The sequence below is a fragment of the Lepidochelys kempii genome, chromosome 6, assembly GCF_965140265.1.
Source record: "Lepidochelys kempii isolate rLepKem1 chromosome 6, rLepKem1.hap2, whole genome shotgun sequence".
NCBI classification, from domain to species: Eukaryota; Metazoa; Chordata; order Testudines; family Cheloniidae; genus Lepidochelys; species Lepidochelys kempii.
This window is the reverse complement of record NC_133261.1, coordinates 116,517,653-116,536,119: the sequence shown is the minus strand read 5'-3', so window position 1 is coordinate 116,536,119 and position 18,467 is coordinate 116,517,653. Positions and strand designations below refer to the sequence as shown.

General features: G+C 43.6%; 1 protein-coding gene across 3 annotated transcripts in view; it reads right to left on the bottom strand.

The window, feature by feature from the left end:
• The window catches only part of CEP170B (centrosomal protein 170B), a 98,547-nt gene that overhangs the window by 52,492 nt on the left and 27,588 nt on the right, over positions 1–18,467 (bottom strand). For 2 of the 3 annotated variants that reach the window (XM_073349816.1, XM_073349817.1), the window contains exons 4-6: positions 16,174–16,252; positions 11,906–11,964; positions 10,371–10,509 (exon numbers count right to left, since the gene is read on the bottom strand). In XM_073349816.1, coding sequence (XP_073205917.1) covers positions 10,371–10,509; positions 11,906–11,964; positions 16,174–16,252 — 277 coding nt within the window. Of the gene's footprint in view, positions 1–10,370; positions 10,510–11,905; positions 11,965–13,265; positions 13,886–16,173; positions 16,253–18,467 lie in introns of those variants that run through there. The other variant, XM_073349818.1, reaches the window with a different exon arrangement.

Sequence of the window (18,467 nt, the reverse complement as noted above, 5' to 3'; positions counted from 1 at the left end):
ATGCTGGCTTTGAAAATGACAGTCCAAATATAGTAATTTTGTTTTAAAAATACAGCATTTACTGACCACAGGCCCTGCCCAAGGGCTTTTCTTCATGTATGGAAATTATAAACATATGGTCTCTCGTAGGACTACAGATCAAGTGAGGTTGAAAACTTATTTTATGTACTTTCTCCCCACAGCATTTAAAAGAAAGCTACATTCACAGTGCTCTTGTGGCCTTTTAAAATTCAAAAGAGAAAGATTTCTCACCATGAATAAATTGAAAGGTTTCAGAGTAGCAGCCATGTTAGTCTGTATTCGCAAAAAGAAAAGGAGGACTTGTGGCACCTTAGAGACTAGCCAATTTATTTGAGCATAAGCTTTTGTGAGCTACAGCTCACTTCATCGGATGCACCCAACGAAGTGAGCTGTAGCTCACGAAAGCTTATGCTGAAATAAATGTGTTAGTCTCTAAGGTGCCACAAGTACTCCTTTCCTTTTCATGAATAAATTGTAATTGCTAAGCAACAGGTATCACAAATAGGGACTGGCAAACCATTTAAAAAAGGAGTAAGAACTGACCAAAACCTTTGAGAACATAAGAACGGCTTACTGGGTTAGAGCAGTGGTCTATCTAGCTCAGTAGCCTGTCTTCCGACAGTAGCTGATGCCAGGTGCTTCAGAGGAAATGAACAAAACAGGTAATCACCAAGTGATCCATCCTGTGTTGCCCATTCTGGCAAACACAGGCTAGGGACACTTCAAAGCATGGTTTTCAATCTCTGCCCATCCTGGCTAATAGCCATTGATGGACCTATCCTCCAGGAACTTATCTAGTTTTTTTTTGAACTCTGTTATAAGTCTTGGCCTTCACAACATCCTCCGGCAAAGAGTTCCACAAGTTGATTGTGCATTTTGTGAAGAAATATTTCCTTTTGTTTGTTTTAAACCTGCTGCCTATTAATTTCATTTGGTGACCCCTAGTTCTTGTGTTATGAGAAGGAGTAAATAACATTTCCTTATTTACTTGCTCCACACAGGCATGATTTTATGGACTTCTGTCATATCCCCCTTAGTCGTCTCTTAGTTCTGACAGAATTTCAGGGTCTCAAAGTGTGGATGAGATGATGGTGTAGGGAGCAGGGGTTCAAATTTATTAGGAACTGGAGAACCTTTTGGGAAAGAGGGAGCCTATACAGGAAGGATGGGTTCCACCCAAACCAAAATGGAACCGGATTGCTGGCATGTAAAAATTAAAAAGGTCATACAGCAGTTTTTAAACTAAGGGCTGAGGGAAGGCCAACAGCTGCAGAGGAGCACATGATTCAGACAGGGACATCCCTTAGGGGAGGATTTGGTTGAAACTATAGTAAAGAAAATATGATGAGGTTCAACAAGGATAAGTGCAGGGTCCTGCACTTAGGACGGAAGAACCCAATGCACAGCTACAGACTAGGGACCGAATGGCTAGGCAGCAGTTCTGCGGAAAAGGACCTAGGGGTGACAGTGGATGAGAAGCTGGATATGAGTCAACAGTGTGCCCTTGTTGCCAAGAAGGCCAATGGCATTTTGGGATGTATAAGTAGGGGCATAGCGAGCAGATCGAGGGACGTGATCGTTCCGCTCTATTCGACATTGGTGAGGCCTCATCTGGAGTACTGTGTCCAGTTTTGGGCCCCGCACTACAAGAAGGATGTGGATAAACTGGAGAGAGTCCAGCGAAGGGCAACAAAAATTATTAGGGGACTGGAACACATGACTTATGAGGAGAGGCTGAGGGAACTGGGATTGTTTAGTCTGCAGAAGAGAAGAATGAGGGGGGATTTGATAGTTGCTTTCAACTACCTGAGAGGTGGTTCCAAAGAGGATGGTTCTAGACTATTCTCAGTGGTAGAAGAGGACAGGACAAGGAGTAATGGTCTCAAGTTGCAGTGGGGGAGGTTTAGGTTGGATATTAGGAAAAACTTTTTCACTAGGAGGGTGGTGAAACACTGGAATGTGTTGCCTAGGGAGGTGGTAGAATCTCCTTCCTTAGAAGTTTTTAAGGTCAGGCTTGACAAAGCCCTGGCAGGGATGATTTAATTGGGGATTGGTCCTGCTTTGAGCAGGGGATTGGACTAGATAACCTCCTGAGGTCCCTTCCAACCCTGATATTCTATGATTTGTTGGGGAAGGGTCAATGTGGCTTTTGTAAAGGGAAATCATGCTTCACCAATCTACTAGAATTCTTTAAGGGGTGAACAAGTATATTGTGACAAAGTTCCTCCCCTGCCTTGGTGGGAGCTGTGCTGTGCTTATTGGCGGATTTTCTTGCTTCAGAGGTTCACGGCAGCCCTCAGTTTGGCCACTTTCATGGCTCAAATCTGCCGTTCACTCAGTTAAGACTCATCACTGGCCAGCATGGGGAAAGGAAGAAGAACAGTCCCCGCAGTCTCTGCTGATCCATCTAGTGGATCGGGGAACAGGCCAGAGACCTTCCCCTCTGGTGGAACCCACAGTCCAGTTCAATGCCTCCAGTAGCAAGTAGGGAGTTGGAGGGATGGGGGGAACCCGGACCCGCCTTCTATTCTGGGTTCCAGCCCAGGGCCCTGCGGATTTCAGCTGTCTATAGTGGCTCCTGGAACAGCTGTGCAACAGCTACAACTCCCTGGGCTATTTCCCCATGGCCTCCTCCCAACACCTTCTTTATCCTCACCATAGGACCTTCCTCCTGGTGTCTGATAATGCTTGTACTCCTCAGTTCTCCAGCAGTATGCCTTCTTACTCTCAGCTCCTAGTGCCTCTTGCTCCCAGCTCCTCACACGCACACCATAAACTGAAGTGAGCTCCTTTTTAAACCCAGGTGCCCTGATTAGCCTGCCTTAATTGGTTCTAGCAGCTTCTTGATTGGCTGCAGGTGTTCTAATCAGCCTGTCTGCCTTAATTGTTTCCAGAAAGTTCCTGATTGTTCTGGAACCTTCCCTGTTACCTTACCCAGAGAAAAGGGACCTACTTAACCTGGGGCTAATATATCTGCCTTCTATCACGCTCCTGTTGCCATCTGGCCCGACCCTGTCACAAAATGGACAAGGGGGATCCAGTGGATATAGATCACTTGCACTTTCAGAAAGCCTTTGACAGCGTCCCTCACGAAAGGCTCTTAAGTAAAGTAAGCAGTCATGGGATAAGAGGATCAGTAACTGGTTAAAAGACAGGAAACAAAGGGTAGGACTAAAGGGTCAGTTTTTAGACTGGAGAGAGGTAAATAGTGGTGTCTCCCAGGGGTCTGTACAGGGACAAGTACTGTTCAACATATTCATATATGATCCTGAAAAAGGTGTAAACAGTGAGATGGCAAAATTTGCAGATGATACAAAACTACACAAGATAGTTAAGTCCAAAGTAGACTGCAAAGAGTTACAAAGGGATCTCACAAAACTGGGGGACCAGACAACAAAATGGCAGATGAAATTCAATGTTGATAAATTCAAAGTAATGCACATTAGAAAACATAATCCCAACTATATATACAAAATGATGGGGTCTAATTTAGCAGTTACACTCAAGAAAGGGATCTAGGAGTCACTGTGGATAGTTCTCTGAAAACATCCACTCAATGTGCAGCAGCAGTCAAAAAAGCTGAAAGAATGTTAGGAACCATGAGGAAAGGGATAGATAATAAGACAGAAAATATCGTCACGAGACTATATATATTTATGGTATGCTCACATCTTGAATACTGCGTGCAGTTCTGGTTGCCCCATCTCAAAAAAGTTATATTAGAATTGGAAAAGGCACAGAGCAGGGCAACAAAAATTATTAAGGGTAGGGAATAACTTGCATGCGAGGAGAGATTAACAAGCCTGGGACTTTTCAGCTTGGAAAAGAGATGACTAATGGGGGTTATGATAGATATCTGAATGGTGTGGAGAAAGTGACTAGGGAAGGGTTATTTACTCTTTCACATAACACAAGAATCAGGGGTCACCCAATGAAATTAATAGGCAGCAGGTTTAAAGCAAACAAAAGGAAGTACTTCCCCACATAACACACAGTCAACCTGTGGAACTCATTGCCAGGGGATGTTGTGAAGGCCAAAACTATAAGAGGGTTCAAAAAAGAATTAGATAAGTTCCTGGAGAATAGGTCCATCAATGGCTATTAGCCAAAGTGTTCAAGAATGCAACCCCATGGTCTGGGCATCACTAAACCTCTGACTGCCAGAAGCTGGGAGTGGACAAAAGGGGATGGATCACTTGATATTTGCCTGTTTGATTCATTCCCTTTGAAGCAGCTGGCATTGGCCAGAGTCAGATGACAGGATATTGGGTTAGATGGACTGTTGGTCTGACCCAGTATGGCCATTCTTATGTAACTGTGAAGACAGAATGAAAACTGGCGTGGGGGGAAGCCAAAAAAAGAAAACAAAACAAAAATTAACTAGCTGGAACCTCAGCCCCTCTTTCCAGCTGCTTTAAGCTGCTCCAGCAGCCTTAGAGGGGCAGCTGGGTATTCCCCTTGTGTAGGGGATCCATGGGTGACAAAGATGGCCCAGTGCCCAATGTAAGGAGCATATCAAAGTTGGAAGAGGCATGGTCAGAGTGCACTGCTCTCGGTGACCATTCCAGCCAGCATGCATCAGAGCAGCCTAAAGCCTGCTCTAACTTACACTGCCAGGATTGAAAGCCAATTAATGCCCTCCTCCTCCTCGGGGGCACCGAACAGCACACAGAGTCTGCCCACGTGGCTTTGACAGCAAGATCAGATTGTACATGGTATGTTAAAAAGTATCAGTATTGTAAGATTAAATATTTGCGGGGGGTAAGGGGAGAGAAGAGAACTCCATTCGTTTTGGGGTCATTTTGCTGTCCCTGATCATCCTATAAGGATAAGGGAATAAATTACAACTTCATTCCACTCAACTTCCAAGAAGAATGCAAAGGGCACAGCTAGAAGTAGAGGGGGAGGGGACTGCATTTCTCTCTTTTTATGTCTGGCTAAAATATATTAGGAACCGTTAATTTTCCACCACATTTTAGCTTCTAAATTAAACCTGATTTTAAATAAGCAATTATATTAAGTGAGCGGAGCTTGCTAACTTTCAACGCTAACCCAAAGGGCCAGATCCTCAGCTGATGTAAATCTGCATAGGTCCACTGACTTCAGCAGAGCTATACTGGTTTACACCAACTGAGGATCTGGCCCCAAAAGGAGAATTTCTTACATTCTGTGGGGAATTATGGATGATAAGATTTTGCCCGCCCTATTATATACACCAACCAACTTAGACACAAGTTGCCTTAAATCCACAGCTTTTCTTCCACAGGGCTGTTGGGAACGCACAGAAACATGGAAACTGCCCAAACTGCTGGTGCCACGAGGAGCATAAATGAAAAATAACTACTCAGTCATTTAAATCATATTACGGTCAGTCTGATTGATAGCAGCTCATTACCATCCCTCCCAATGTCATGCCAATCTGTCCAGATGATACCAAATCATTCAAACATATTTCTTGGCTCATCAATTCAGGCAGAAAGTCTGAAAACTATTCTTGTAGATGACAGAACTGAGATCAGCATGAGCATTCAGCTAGACAAATATTGAACGATTGGTGACAGTGTCATACAGAGAAGGCTACTGACATGCATGTGTTCTGTTCAGCAATTTACTCCTGTAATGGGGGATGGGTAGTCCTCCTTTTTTTAAAACAAAAGTGATGAGGCAACAAGGGTCAGGACCAAAAATGCAGTCCAGCTGCACAAGGAAAAGAGGAAACTATACATTAAAACAGCCACTCTAACAGCTTCCTTAGAGAAAGCTCTCACACTGCACATGCAGCTTTGATCACGACGGGGTTCCATTTCTTTGATAATATAACTGATGGGGTTCCTGGCAGCCTCCTGGTTTAGTGCCAAAGGCTGGTACTTACCCAGTAGCCCAAATGAGGTTAAAATTACAAAGGAAAAGAGACAATAATGGTAAATTCCTTTGCTGACGAGAGCATAATCAGGTTTTGAAACTTGCTATTCACAACAAAAGCATCAGAAATCTACACTGTCTCAATCAAGCATTTTTCGATTAATCATTAATCGTACAACTTCCATCTTCAGAAGATGTAGTATAGCAGGCTCATTAAGGAATAGGCCTAGGGTGGGGGGAGAGGGAAAAGATCCAATTTTAATAGTTTTAAGTCAAGTAATTCCTAAAACCTCTATCATTTTTTTCTAATAGTAGATTATAATTTAGCTGGGGCGGGGGGGAGAGACTAAAGAAATCCTTGGCTGTTTTTATCTGTAAGTTGTTGTTTTTTTAAAGTGGGGTAAACCTATACCACGGTCTCTTGTGATTGATGGGAGTATACATTAATATTGGAGGTTTTTGCATTGGAATGGCCAAAACTTATTTGTATCAATTATTTAGTCAGTATTTGATGTGCTGTAGGTTCCTTCCAACTGGATTGGATGAGATATAGATAGCTGCATATCTAAGATGGTGGTTTCTCCTATCCTCTAATGCAGATGTTACCATGACCGCAGGGGGAAAGTAGCCAAAGGGCTACATCCGCCACTACAAAAGCAGCAACAGCTCCAACTGACTCCACGTGAGCTACACCAGCTCACTCCAGTGACGGATTTGGCCCCAAGACTTGAAAGCTGCCCATTTCATCTACAGTATGCCATAATTTAACTACACAGAACTGTTAGAAACAAGGACTCCAGCGAATCCAGTTATAGTTCCTCATCCTCAACAGTAGGTTTGAGCTTTTATCAATATTATTATTTGTATTATGGTAGCGCCTAGAGACCCAGTAGAGATCAGAGCTCCATTGTTCTAGGTGCTGTTCAAACACAGGGTACGAGACAGCCCCTCTCCCGAAGAGCTTCCAATCTAGACAGAGAAGACAGACACAAAGGAAGTATTATCCCCATTTTACAGATGGGAAATGGAGACCCAAATGACTAGTCCAAGGAACTCTTTGGCAGAGGCAGAAACTGAAACCAGACCTCCAGAGTCCCAATCAAGTGCCTCAAGCACAAGACCCTCTGTCCTCTACAGCACCCAGGAATATAGTTAACCAATGGTCACTTTGTATAAAGACTGTTTCACAGAATTCGAAGGAAATTAAATTAAAGGGTGGAAAATCATGGCCCTGTTTACAAAGGTGCCAATTTCAAATGGGAGCTCTGAGCATGCCACGCTTCTGAAAATCAAGCCATCAGTGTTTCTTTTGCTCTGCCAGCACTGTAAGGTTCCGGATACTAAAGGATTTAAAAAAACAACAACAACGCACTACACTGTTTTTAAGCTACAACAATAGTATGTTCAAATAGCTACACACTAGACTGCACAAGTATTGCAGGATGCTTATATACACACACACACACACATCACCCCTTGCATGACCAATCTAGAATTATGCACAGAGACCGCAGGAGTTGTCATGTCAAAACCTACCTATGGTCCATTTAGCCCAATATGCCATGGCCAATGGCAAGTGCTCCAGAGTCTTCAAATCTGCATAATGCATAGTAATTGTGCAACACCATCTACGTGGGGAGTTATGTCTCCCTAATCCAGCCAGTGATCAGCTTATCCCATAAAGCATGAGAACTAATACTGCTTATTTTTAACACTAGCTAGTCAAACTGTGGCTGCTTTTCTTATTCATAAGAATTTCTAATCCTCACTTAGTTTAAGCTACTTGCCTCAATAACATCCTGTAGAAGCAAGCTCCAATGGTTGATTATATGTTGCACTTTAAAGGCAATACACTTAAAAAAGTCACAAGGATTCTTTTTTTAATAGTATAAAGATTTATTGGGTATTATGGGAAAGAATAAACAGAAAAGCACAGTTGAGACCCCTCTTTCCAATTCATTGTTTTCGATATCATCCCCCATTCCTAACCTGCTCTAGCATTTTTTTTAACCTGCCCTCCTATAAAAGCCCTGCCTCCTTGCTCCCTTTCCTCCCATTGGAACTATAATAAAGATTTTTAAAGGCCATTGTCACCACAGATTGTGCTTTAAATTGCTACAAGCAAATTACTAAATACCTACAGGCTTAGCAGAACGGTTCTCTCTCCAAAGCCTCTTTCTCACTGCCACTAAGTAAACCTACTTGCTGTAAAGATATTAATGGAAGTAAGAACATAATGATTTTAAACCACTGCCAATCCTCAAAAAACACAGAGTAAAAATGCATGTATAACTGTAGACAAAGTGAATGAGTCAAAACTCTGATGCAGGCTAAGCATGATCTCTGCTAGTTCATCTTCCAAAGGGTGGGGGGCCTGATCCAAAGCCCATCAAGCTCTTTCCATTGACTTAGGTGGGCTGCGGGTGAGGTCCACAGGGTCCCATCCTGCTGAGTGCCTCCTTCATACTCAGCACTCTCAACACTCACTTCCTTAATGGGATTAACAGGAGCTCAGCATTTTGCAGATGACACTCAACCTCTTGCCTGACTGGACACTGAGCAGTGGGAGCAAGAAACAGAATCCTTAAAATTCACCCCTCCTAGGCAATCTGAATCTTTATGAATTCAACTAAGTTTTGTTCCGGCAAGTGAACATTAAATATGGGTTAGCAGGAGTTACACACCAGGAAAGTGTGCTTGAGGAATCACATTAGATGCTGCATTTGCAGATATTTCCAAGTATCAACTGCCTATGTTACATGGATTCAATTGGAAAACAACAACAACAAAAACCCTACATATTTTGCAAGGTGACAAGTGATGAAAAGAACCAAAGTAGGAAAGCACCTGCATAATCTCTGCACGCTGCCAAGATGTCAGCCAGTGGGTGACAAATGTAAATTAATTACATTTGGAGCCTACAAACTCGATATTTGCAACTCGTTTCAAGAATCTGGTTCATGTCACTCTAGGGCTAGACAGTTTTCCCCAAGGCCAAGATAAAGTTCACCTCCTTTCACTCTCCTCTGTGTCACAGCTAATCACAGCCAAGTCCATCCCTCTAACCGAGCGCTTGTGAATGATTCTCGAGGAGGCAAGACGGAATGTGCCACATCTACTGTATTCATTACAAGTAAGAGTGACACACGGACACATGGAAAGCGCCAGGGAAAGGGTTTCTGCGGGGCAGGGAATGATAGTCAGGAGCAGGAACACGTGTGCTTTCACACACAGCAGGAGTGAAGAACAGGGGAAAATACAGAAGAGAAATGCTATGCTGCTTTAATACGCTCTCCCAGCTTAGTAGGATTTTTGCAAGGGCAATACACAATTTGGGAGATTAAGGTCACCACATTCAGTCTGGCGAGGACTAGCGACAGATCCACCCAAGTATCTAAATAGACAGATGCTTCCACAAAGATTTTGTACCAAATCCACACACCTCTCTCATCCCTCTCCTGCAGCCCAGACCCTGGCTTCCCTCCCTTAACCACACAATGCTCTTCCCTCTTGCCACCTACCTCTCCTTCCTTTGCTGGTCTACGGGGCCCATTCAGTATGTCTGACAGCCTCTCTGCTAGGCCACAGGTTATTGCTTACTTCAACTTTCCTGGCACTTTGGGGCTTCTAGAATGCATGGCAGGCAACAAGCCACCAGAGTGCATTACAATGATCATTGCTCATTTCACATCTCTGAAGCTCCAAATGTAAGCGATGCCCTTTGGGCACAACTGAAGGGGATGCATCACGATTCTGATGAGCATAAAGTAAATGAAGAGAGGCTGCTATATCCGTTAACACCATAGAGGTAGGGAAGAAGCAGGAGGCATCTTGGTTGGGATTAGACACGGGGAAGAAGAGCACAGAGGTGCAGGAGGGCAGGAACAACAGACAAAGGGAGTGGGGGAGAAGGTATTGGAAGGGGCTCAGCTGAACTGAAAAGGTTCACCATGGTTCTTATGTTTCCTGCAGCAATCCACCCATCCCGAAATACAACAGAGGTCAATCTCCCCATCACGTTAGGAAGTGCAGTTACTTAAGACCAGAGAAGGGCTTTTGCAGTGAATTCAATGCTACCGCCATCCCCTGCAGGTTGGCGCCCATCCACGGAAGCCTTGCATTTTCCAAGCTGAGTCACTGGCACCATTCGTACGCCAGTTCCCGGGTAAGAAATTAAAAATAAACTAGACCGGTGCCAAGAACTAGCCAGACCTGCTCTGCCCACATGCCACTGCAAATACCATTGCAATAGCACAGCGCTCTTGTAATGTCAGACTGGCAAATTTCTTCTGAAGACTGCATCAGAGAAAGCCAGGCTCGTTGTCTGAAACAAGAATCCTTAAATGAGAAGTTTAGAAAGAGGACCTCTGTAACTGCTTCTAAAAGTAGCCTGCCTTACTAGAATTCTATTCTGAATCAGCAAAGAACTCAAGAGGCATTGTAAGTGACTGTTTTGAACCTTGACTAACTGGTTTCTGAGCAAGTACCTGTAATTGCTTTCTTCTCTCCTCTCTCCAGTTTTGCTTGCGGGGATTCGGTATAACCACCATGTTCCACCGGCTGTTCCACCCTTTTCATCACGGTGCCCTTGAAACTCATCTGAAGTTGGCTAGTATACTTTTCATGCTGCAGACACATAAGCAAAAACGTGGACAAGGCTATGTGGTGCCATACAACAGGCAATGAAAAGGACAAACTATCTCCCCATGTGATCACATAAGAACAAATATTGCGGCTGTGCTCGAGAACAAGAATAAAATACATACCTGAACAAAGGCTATGGAGTCATATAAATGCCAGCTGAGTAGCTTTCAAATACCTCATTTAGAAGGATATTAAGTGACATTGCCCCAAGAAATCTCTCATTAGGAGACGCTTTAAAAAATAAACTAAGGACAACTAGAATGAACGCCCCTTCCATTCAGGATTCAAATACTGAACCCCCTCACTGCTCTTTATTCTCTCAACAGCATGATGAAGTCTTCCAAAACCATCCTTTTATCTACCTTCTCTTAAGGCTTCAGTGACACCTCAACATATTTTATCATGAACTGTCTCACCTCTGGACAGAAGGGCCAGAAAGCTATATTGCATAAAATAGGTTTCCCTTAAAGCTGGGCAGTGTTGAATGATCTAACTGGATCTACAGAAAAGGGCATTTCCACAAAAATCAGGTCTGAGTAAGTTCAATGAAAGAGTCACCCTGTCCTACCCTCCTACACAAGTAGACTGAAATATGGAACCAGGGGCGTGAGACTATAACTGTCAATTGAAGGTAGACATTTGGTATTGGTACTTCTTGTTCTAAATGCTGGGCAGTGTTGCTGTGAGTTGTGAAACACTTATGGCACTCCACCCCAGAGGGGACTGACTTTCTGTCATGGGTGAAGTGAGTCTGGTATGTTTTGTGCCTGATCCTGCAGCTCATGCTTAGGGGAGCCATTTCACTGAAGTGAAACTGCTCTGTAAGGAAAATCATAAGGAATATCTACGATCTTTGGAGAGAAAAAAAGGCTATTGAAATTGAGACTGTTACTGAGAGTAAATTGAGCCAACGTTGGGTCGTTGGAGGAAGTATTAAGGAGCTGACATAAGCCACAGCACACAGAGAAAGGTACTCACCCTTCATTGCTCACTTTCTAGGAGGACATTGATTTCCTGCTGAAGAAAAGTTTAATGTGCTGAGAGTTCATCTTTATACACTAAAACTTTAGTGCCCTTTGTTTAGCTGGCAGTCATGAAATCATAAATAATTTCAGTTAGATGCTAGTGTTGGGAAGGGAGAGAATAGATCTAGGCTAGCTGGGAAATACATTTATCCTCAAGGTGAGGTCCTCCCAAGCACATATTGAAGGGGAACCTTAAGATGTGGTTGTTTCCACAATTCATTATCAAAGCTGTAACCGGTGTGCCGAAAAATGCAGGACGTTGTTTAAGAACACACTGTAGGGTTTTGCTGTTTAATGCTGTCATCGCTTCACAAGTACCAATCTCTCCATACAAAAATAACGTATGTGCTTACCTTTAATGCTTCCTCTGGTACTTTGTGTTGAATTTGTTCCAAGACATACATGTTAGAATGTACGGCACGTGTTAAGGAAGCAGGGAAGGAATGAAAGACACAGTGATACTGTAACTGAAACAGATGGGATTATACAACTGGAAATGCCTAAAAGGAAAAAATTGATGAAGAAACTGAAAGTAGTCATTGCTCTACCAGAGCTAAATGGTCCAATATAATTATTGCCTTAAAACAACACTGTGCATATTTTGCAACATTATCTATCAGTTTCTATAAGCTATATTTAGCCTTTAGGCACAGCACTGTGTGATACGCAGCTGGACTGGACCAGGAGGAGCCGTGGGAAGGATTTCAGAGCCATGACTGTTCACTCCCAGCTCCTCCTGCCCTTCCCCCTCAATGCCCAAGCCATAACTGGAATAGTCCCATGTGATTGTACAAGAGAAGGAAGAGTAGCTTTAGCTCCCTGCATAGCCACATAGGACCAGGGCACAACCCTGCTCTGCACTAACAAGTTTTTGGTCAGTATTAGCTTCTTGTGTGGAGAGTAACTCGGGGGGGCAGGGGGGAGGAGGTGAATTGCTATAACCTCTCAAAAAGGGCAATACTCATGTGTTCGGGCTCAGATAATTTCTGCTGCACAGAAAATGTATAAAGGAAGCATTCAGCAATGTTGTCAAAAGCAGCCCTATAAAAGATTACACAGAGCAGAGGGGAAAAAGAAACAGGGTGGGAAATGTTAAACTAAAAATAGACACAAGTGGCATGAGCATAGCAGGGAAACCTCACTATGCCTGTGAGTGCCACTCTCAATGGAAAAAGAGCTGCACGCCCTTATGCAACAGAGCTCAGCTGACTCATAGCATATAAAAGATGCTGCCTTTGGTAAAGGGCTGAACAAGAGAGGCAAAGAAAGCATTCTTTAAAACGTCATGGCAAAGAATGGGCAGAAATCATATTTGGTGCAGTTTGTGCTTAATGGGAACTGACCCGGCAGCCCTCACTCTCGGAAGTCTTCCCACTGAGGGGCAACATAAAGATGCCTACTCATTTGCAGTATTTCATTTCAACAGGAATATCCACAAGTAACGGCTGCATGATTAGGCCCTTTGACTAAGACGTGCAATGCCCAGAGCTACTGGAAAAGTTTAGATCTGTATCACAGTCATTAAAATCTACCTGCACTCTAGCCATTGGCTTAACACCTTGTATGCATTCAAGTTTACAACAATGATCTTCAGGTTTCTGTATATTTCAAATCAGAGATCCCAAGAAGAGATATTGGAGTATTATTAATAATATGCCAACATATTAGCCATATAAATCACAATTCAGCAAGACTCTTGAACATATGCCTCACCTTAAGTACGCAAGTAGTCCTGTTGTTCCTTGCACGCTCAAGATGGGGCACATATGTAAGCACCTTGCTGGATCAGTGCCTTATACTGCAGTGCGGAGAGACCTCCACTAGGTTGGGGCCCCATCATGCCACACACACTGTACAGACATCTAGTAATTGACAGGTCCCTGCAGCAAAGATCTTACGGCCTAAAAGACAAGATGTGACAGATGGATGGAACAAACCAGTAGGCGGGTTGGAAGGGGGAGTATGCAGATATCAAAGATCAAAGGATTTTCAGCACAGGCTGGTTGTCTACACATTTCATAACCAAACAGTAGCCACATGTCCAGTGCCTGGCCTCCTTCACAAAGGTAGTTTGCAGCTGCAAAATGAATAGATGTGTCCACAGGTTTAGTGCCAGCAGCGATTTGCAGGAGCAAATCAAAAGCTAGACATTTAACTACTAAGGTTTGCATGCACAAGCCACCTGCAGGCAAAGCAACAAAGGCACATGTTTTGCAGACAAGTTTTCCCTTCAAATAATGGGGTTGGCTTCAGTATAGCAGACAAACTGCACTGTGAAGGGGTAAAAAAATAAAATCAGAGGAAGATGTTGTGCGAGCTCTCTCTCTCTCTCATTCTCTCCCTCTTCCTCTCTTTCTCACACACACACACACACACACACACACACTACACATAATTTCACATCTGCTCCCAGACTGGTGCCTAGTGAAGTGTAACATCCAGGGTTCCAGGTTAAAAAAACAAACAAACCTAGACTCACAGACTTTAAGGTCAGAAGGGATCATCTAGTCTGACCTCCTGCATATTGCAGGCCAGAGAACCTCACCCATCCTCTACTGTAATAGACCCCCTAACCTCTGGCTGAGTTACAGAAGTCCTCAAATCATGATTTAAAGACTTCAAGTTACAGAGAATCCACCATTTACTCTAGTTTAAACCTGCAAGTGACCTATGTCCCATGCTGCCAACCTGACCCATGGGAAAATTTCTTCCTGACCACAAATATAGTGATCAGTTAGACCCTGAACATGTGGGCAAGACCCACCAGCCAGACACCTTGGGAAAGAATTCTCTGTAGTAACTCAGAGCTTTCCCCAACTAGTGGCCCATCACCGGCCACTGGAGATATTTGCTGCTAGCGGTCGCAGATTGCCTACAATGGCATGTAGCCAGTCTCATCATCCCACACCCTCCATAAACTTATCAAACTTAGTCTTTAAGCCAGTTAGGTTTTTTGCCCCACTGCTCCCCTTGGAAGGCAGTTCCAGAACTTCACTCCTCTGATGGTTAGAAACCTTCAAGTAATTCCAAGCATAAACTTGTTGATGGCCAGTTTATATCCATTTGTTCTTGTGGCCACATCGGTGCTAAACTTAAATAACTCCTCTCCCTCCCGGGTATCTCCTTTGATATTTTAATAGAGGGCAACCATACCTTCCCTCAGCCTTCATTTGATTCAGCTAAACAAGTCAAGCTCTTTGAGTCTCCTTTCATAAGGTAGGTTTTCCATTCCTCAGATCATCCTAGCAGCCTTTCTCTGCCCCATTGCCAGTTTGAATTCATCTTTCTTAAACATGGGAGATCAGAATTGCACATGGTATTCCAGACGAGGTCTCACCAGTGCCTTGTGTAATGGGATTAACACTTCCCGGTCTCTACTGGAAATACCTCATCTGACGCATCCTAGGACTATTTCATGGCCACATCACGTTGGCAACTCATAGTCATCCTGTGATCAATCAATACACCCAGGTCTTTCTCCTCCTCCGTCTCTTCCAACTGATAAGTCCCCAGCTTATACAAAAATTCTTGTTGCTATCTTGCACTTTCCACTATTAAATTTCATCCCATTTCTATTACTCCAGTTTTCAAGGTCGACCAGATCTTCTTGTATGATATTCCGGTCTTCATCTGTATGGGAGGAACTTTGTGTCATCTGCAAATTTTATTAGCACACTTCCACTTTTTGTGTCAAAGTCAATAATAAAAATGTTAAATAAGACTGATCCCAAGACCAGTCCCTGAGGAACTCCACTAGTAACCTCTCTCCAGCCTGACAGTTCTTCTTTCAGTATGACCGTTTGTAGTCGCTTGCCCCTTTTACCAGTTCCTTCTATCCACCTTTTAGTTCTCATATTAATCCCCATCTTCTCCAATTTAACTAATAATCTCCCCCACAGAACTGTATCAAATGCCTTACTGAAAGCCAGGTAGAGTAGATCTACTGAATTTCCGTTGTATAAAATATCAGTTATCTTCTCAAAAAAGGAGATCAGGTTGGCCTGGCACGATCTATCTTTTGTAAAATCATGTTGTATTTTATCCCAATTACCATTTACCTCTATGTCCTTAACTACTTTCTCTTCCCAAATTTGTTCCAAGACCTTGCATACAATTGAGGTCAAATTTACAGGCCTGTAGTTTCCAAGATCACTTCCCCCACCCCCACTTCTTAAATATAGGAACTATATTAGCAATTCTCCAGTCATAAGGTATGCCCCTCCCTCCCAAGTTTACAGATTCATTAAAAATCCTTGCTATTGGACTTGCAATTTCATGTGTCAGTTTCTTTAATATTCTTGGATGGAGATTATCCGGGACCACTTATTTAGTCCCATTAAGTTGAGAGAGCTAGAGATGGCACCTATGATGAATGCAGCTACTGCCAACATAAGGCCTGATCCAAAGCCCAGTAAAATCAAAGGGAGTTGACATTTGCATGCTTTGGATCAAACCCACAGTGCAGAAATTCTAAGCTGATGAGCCATCCAGAGGCTCTGAAAGGAAATATCAACACACTTAGTCATTAGCCATAATTAAGGATATTTAACCCTCAACATAACAAACAGAGAACTTAAAAACAAAAACAGTGTGTAATACTGTGCTCAGGCAATAAGGATATCGTAGCCAAAACGAATCACGTCGTTCAGTTTTAGTGTGATGTATTTCTGGTCAGGAATCCGGACGTCATTCACAAAAGTCTGCAAGACAGAAGCATAGACCCTGTTTTGATGAAAGGCATAATGTTTACATATTTAGCCAGGCAACCCAATGGAACTCATGTTTACAACTCTGAAAACACCTAGCTCCACCTAAAAACCAGTGAAAACAAAATATAGTTCAACAGTCGCTAGAACTATTCATATTCGGTGTACTGGATTTAATTTTCTTTAGCTATTACAGTGACACCCACATGACCCTGTGGAGATCAGTACTACACCATGCTAGGCTCTGCACATGTACAAACTATGAGACAGGTCTGTGCCCCAAAAAGCTTACAATTTAAATAAACTGAAGAGACCGGGGGGGGGGAGGGAGGGAGGAAGGGGAGGCAGGGCATGCATGAAAGGAAGCATCATTATTATTTGTACTGAAGTGATACCTAAGGTCACATCATGGTTGGTGCTGTACAAAACACAGAACTAAAAGATGCCCCCCTAGCCCAAAGAGCTTACAAACTAATTATTCCCATTTTACAGAGGGGGACTAAGAGATTTGCCCAAGGTCACATAAGAAGTGTGCAGCAGAGCTGGAAATTGACTCCAGGCCTCCTAATAGAAAAGAAATCAATCCACTTGTGAGAATCAGGCAGTTGTGTGTACGTGCTTTTTGTATGTCCAGTTCAAAAATAAAAAGAGATCACAAACTTATGCGAACAAATGCTGGCATGCTGCTGGGGGCTAGGCACACAGCTGCACTTAGATCAGGAGATGGACACTGTCAAACACTGGGAATTATCACACGCTCGGAGGTGGAATTCTACACAGATAGGAAATGAGCGGCAGCTGCCAGTTGTCGGGTTTTCAGAGCTGCAGTGCAATTCCTTTCCTGGGTGGATAAGAGCAGAGTCACGGCTTGCGAAACACAACAAAAAAATCACTCTCTCAAAAGTGACTTTGAAGAAACAGGTTTACAAAGGAAAATGAGCAAATATGCCTTCAGTGCTGGGGCATCACTTTCCTCTCCTAATCCTTTCACAATGGCCCAGGTTAAGCATGCATGACAAGACCAAGTATTAAATCCAGTGAAATATATTTAGAACAGGGATTGGCAACCTTTGGCAGGCAGCCCGTCAGGGAAATCTGCTGGTGAGCCGGGACGGCTTGTTTACCTGCAGTGTCCGCAGGTTCAGCCGACCGCAGCTCCCACTGGCCGTGGTTCACCGTGCCAGGCCAGTGGGGGCTGCGGGAAGAGGCGGCCAGCACATCCCTCAGCCTGCGCCGCTTCCTGCGGTCCCCATTGGCCTGGCACGGCAAACTGCGGCCAGTGGGAGCTGTGATTGGCCGAACCTGTGGATGCTGCAGGTAAACAAACCGACCCGGCCTGTCAGCGGATTTCCCTGGCGGGCCCAGTGCCAAAGGTTGCTGATCCCTGGTTTAGAACATAGGGCAAGATCCTCAGCTGGAGTAAAACCAGCAAAACTCCATGGACTTCAGAGCTGCAGTGATTTATACCTGCTAAGGACCTGGCCTGTAGTTTCAGAACAAAAATAGGTACAGGGGTCGGGGCGGGGGGGGGATACAAACTTCCCTACGCAGAGCTTACCTCTTCTAATTAATGCTGGTTTGTTATATTTACGACTACTAAATATTAATATTTATTTAAAGCAAGAGCACAGCAGCCTGCATCATCTCTGCCGTCACCTATCAGTCCCTTTCAGCTGCTGCTGCTTTGCCACAGTGACTTACCTGCCTCATAAGTTCTGAGCTAGTGAGCCACCTACAGTATTTATGTAACAAAATAATAATACTTAGCACTTCTGCAGAGCTCTCCATTTTCAAATCACCTCACCAACAATTAGTTACCCTTCACACAACACCTCCGTGAGGTACATAATGACGGATTTCATAGAGGACAACGCTGGCAGAGAGCCCAAGGCCTGGTCTACATACAGTTTTTGTACCAGTATACTATTTAGGGGGGATGATTTTTTATAAACCAAAATAGTTATAGTAGTACAACCCCTAATGTGGACACAGTTATAAAGGTACATTATGCGGATATAGCGTATTCTCCTTTCCCTACAGAAATAGCTATGCCAGTATAAAGCACCTTTATACCAATATAACTGCATCCACAGTAGGGGTCAGTACTGCTTTAACTACACAGCTTTAGCTAAAGCAGTACAACTTGTGTGTGTAGATAAACCCTAAGAGACTTGCCTGACGCCACACAGTGAGTCAGTGCCAGAGCAGA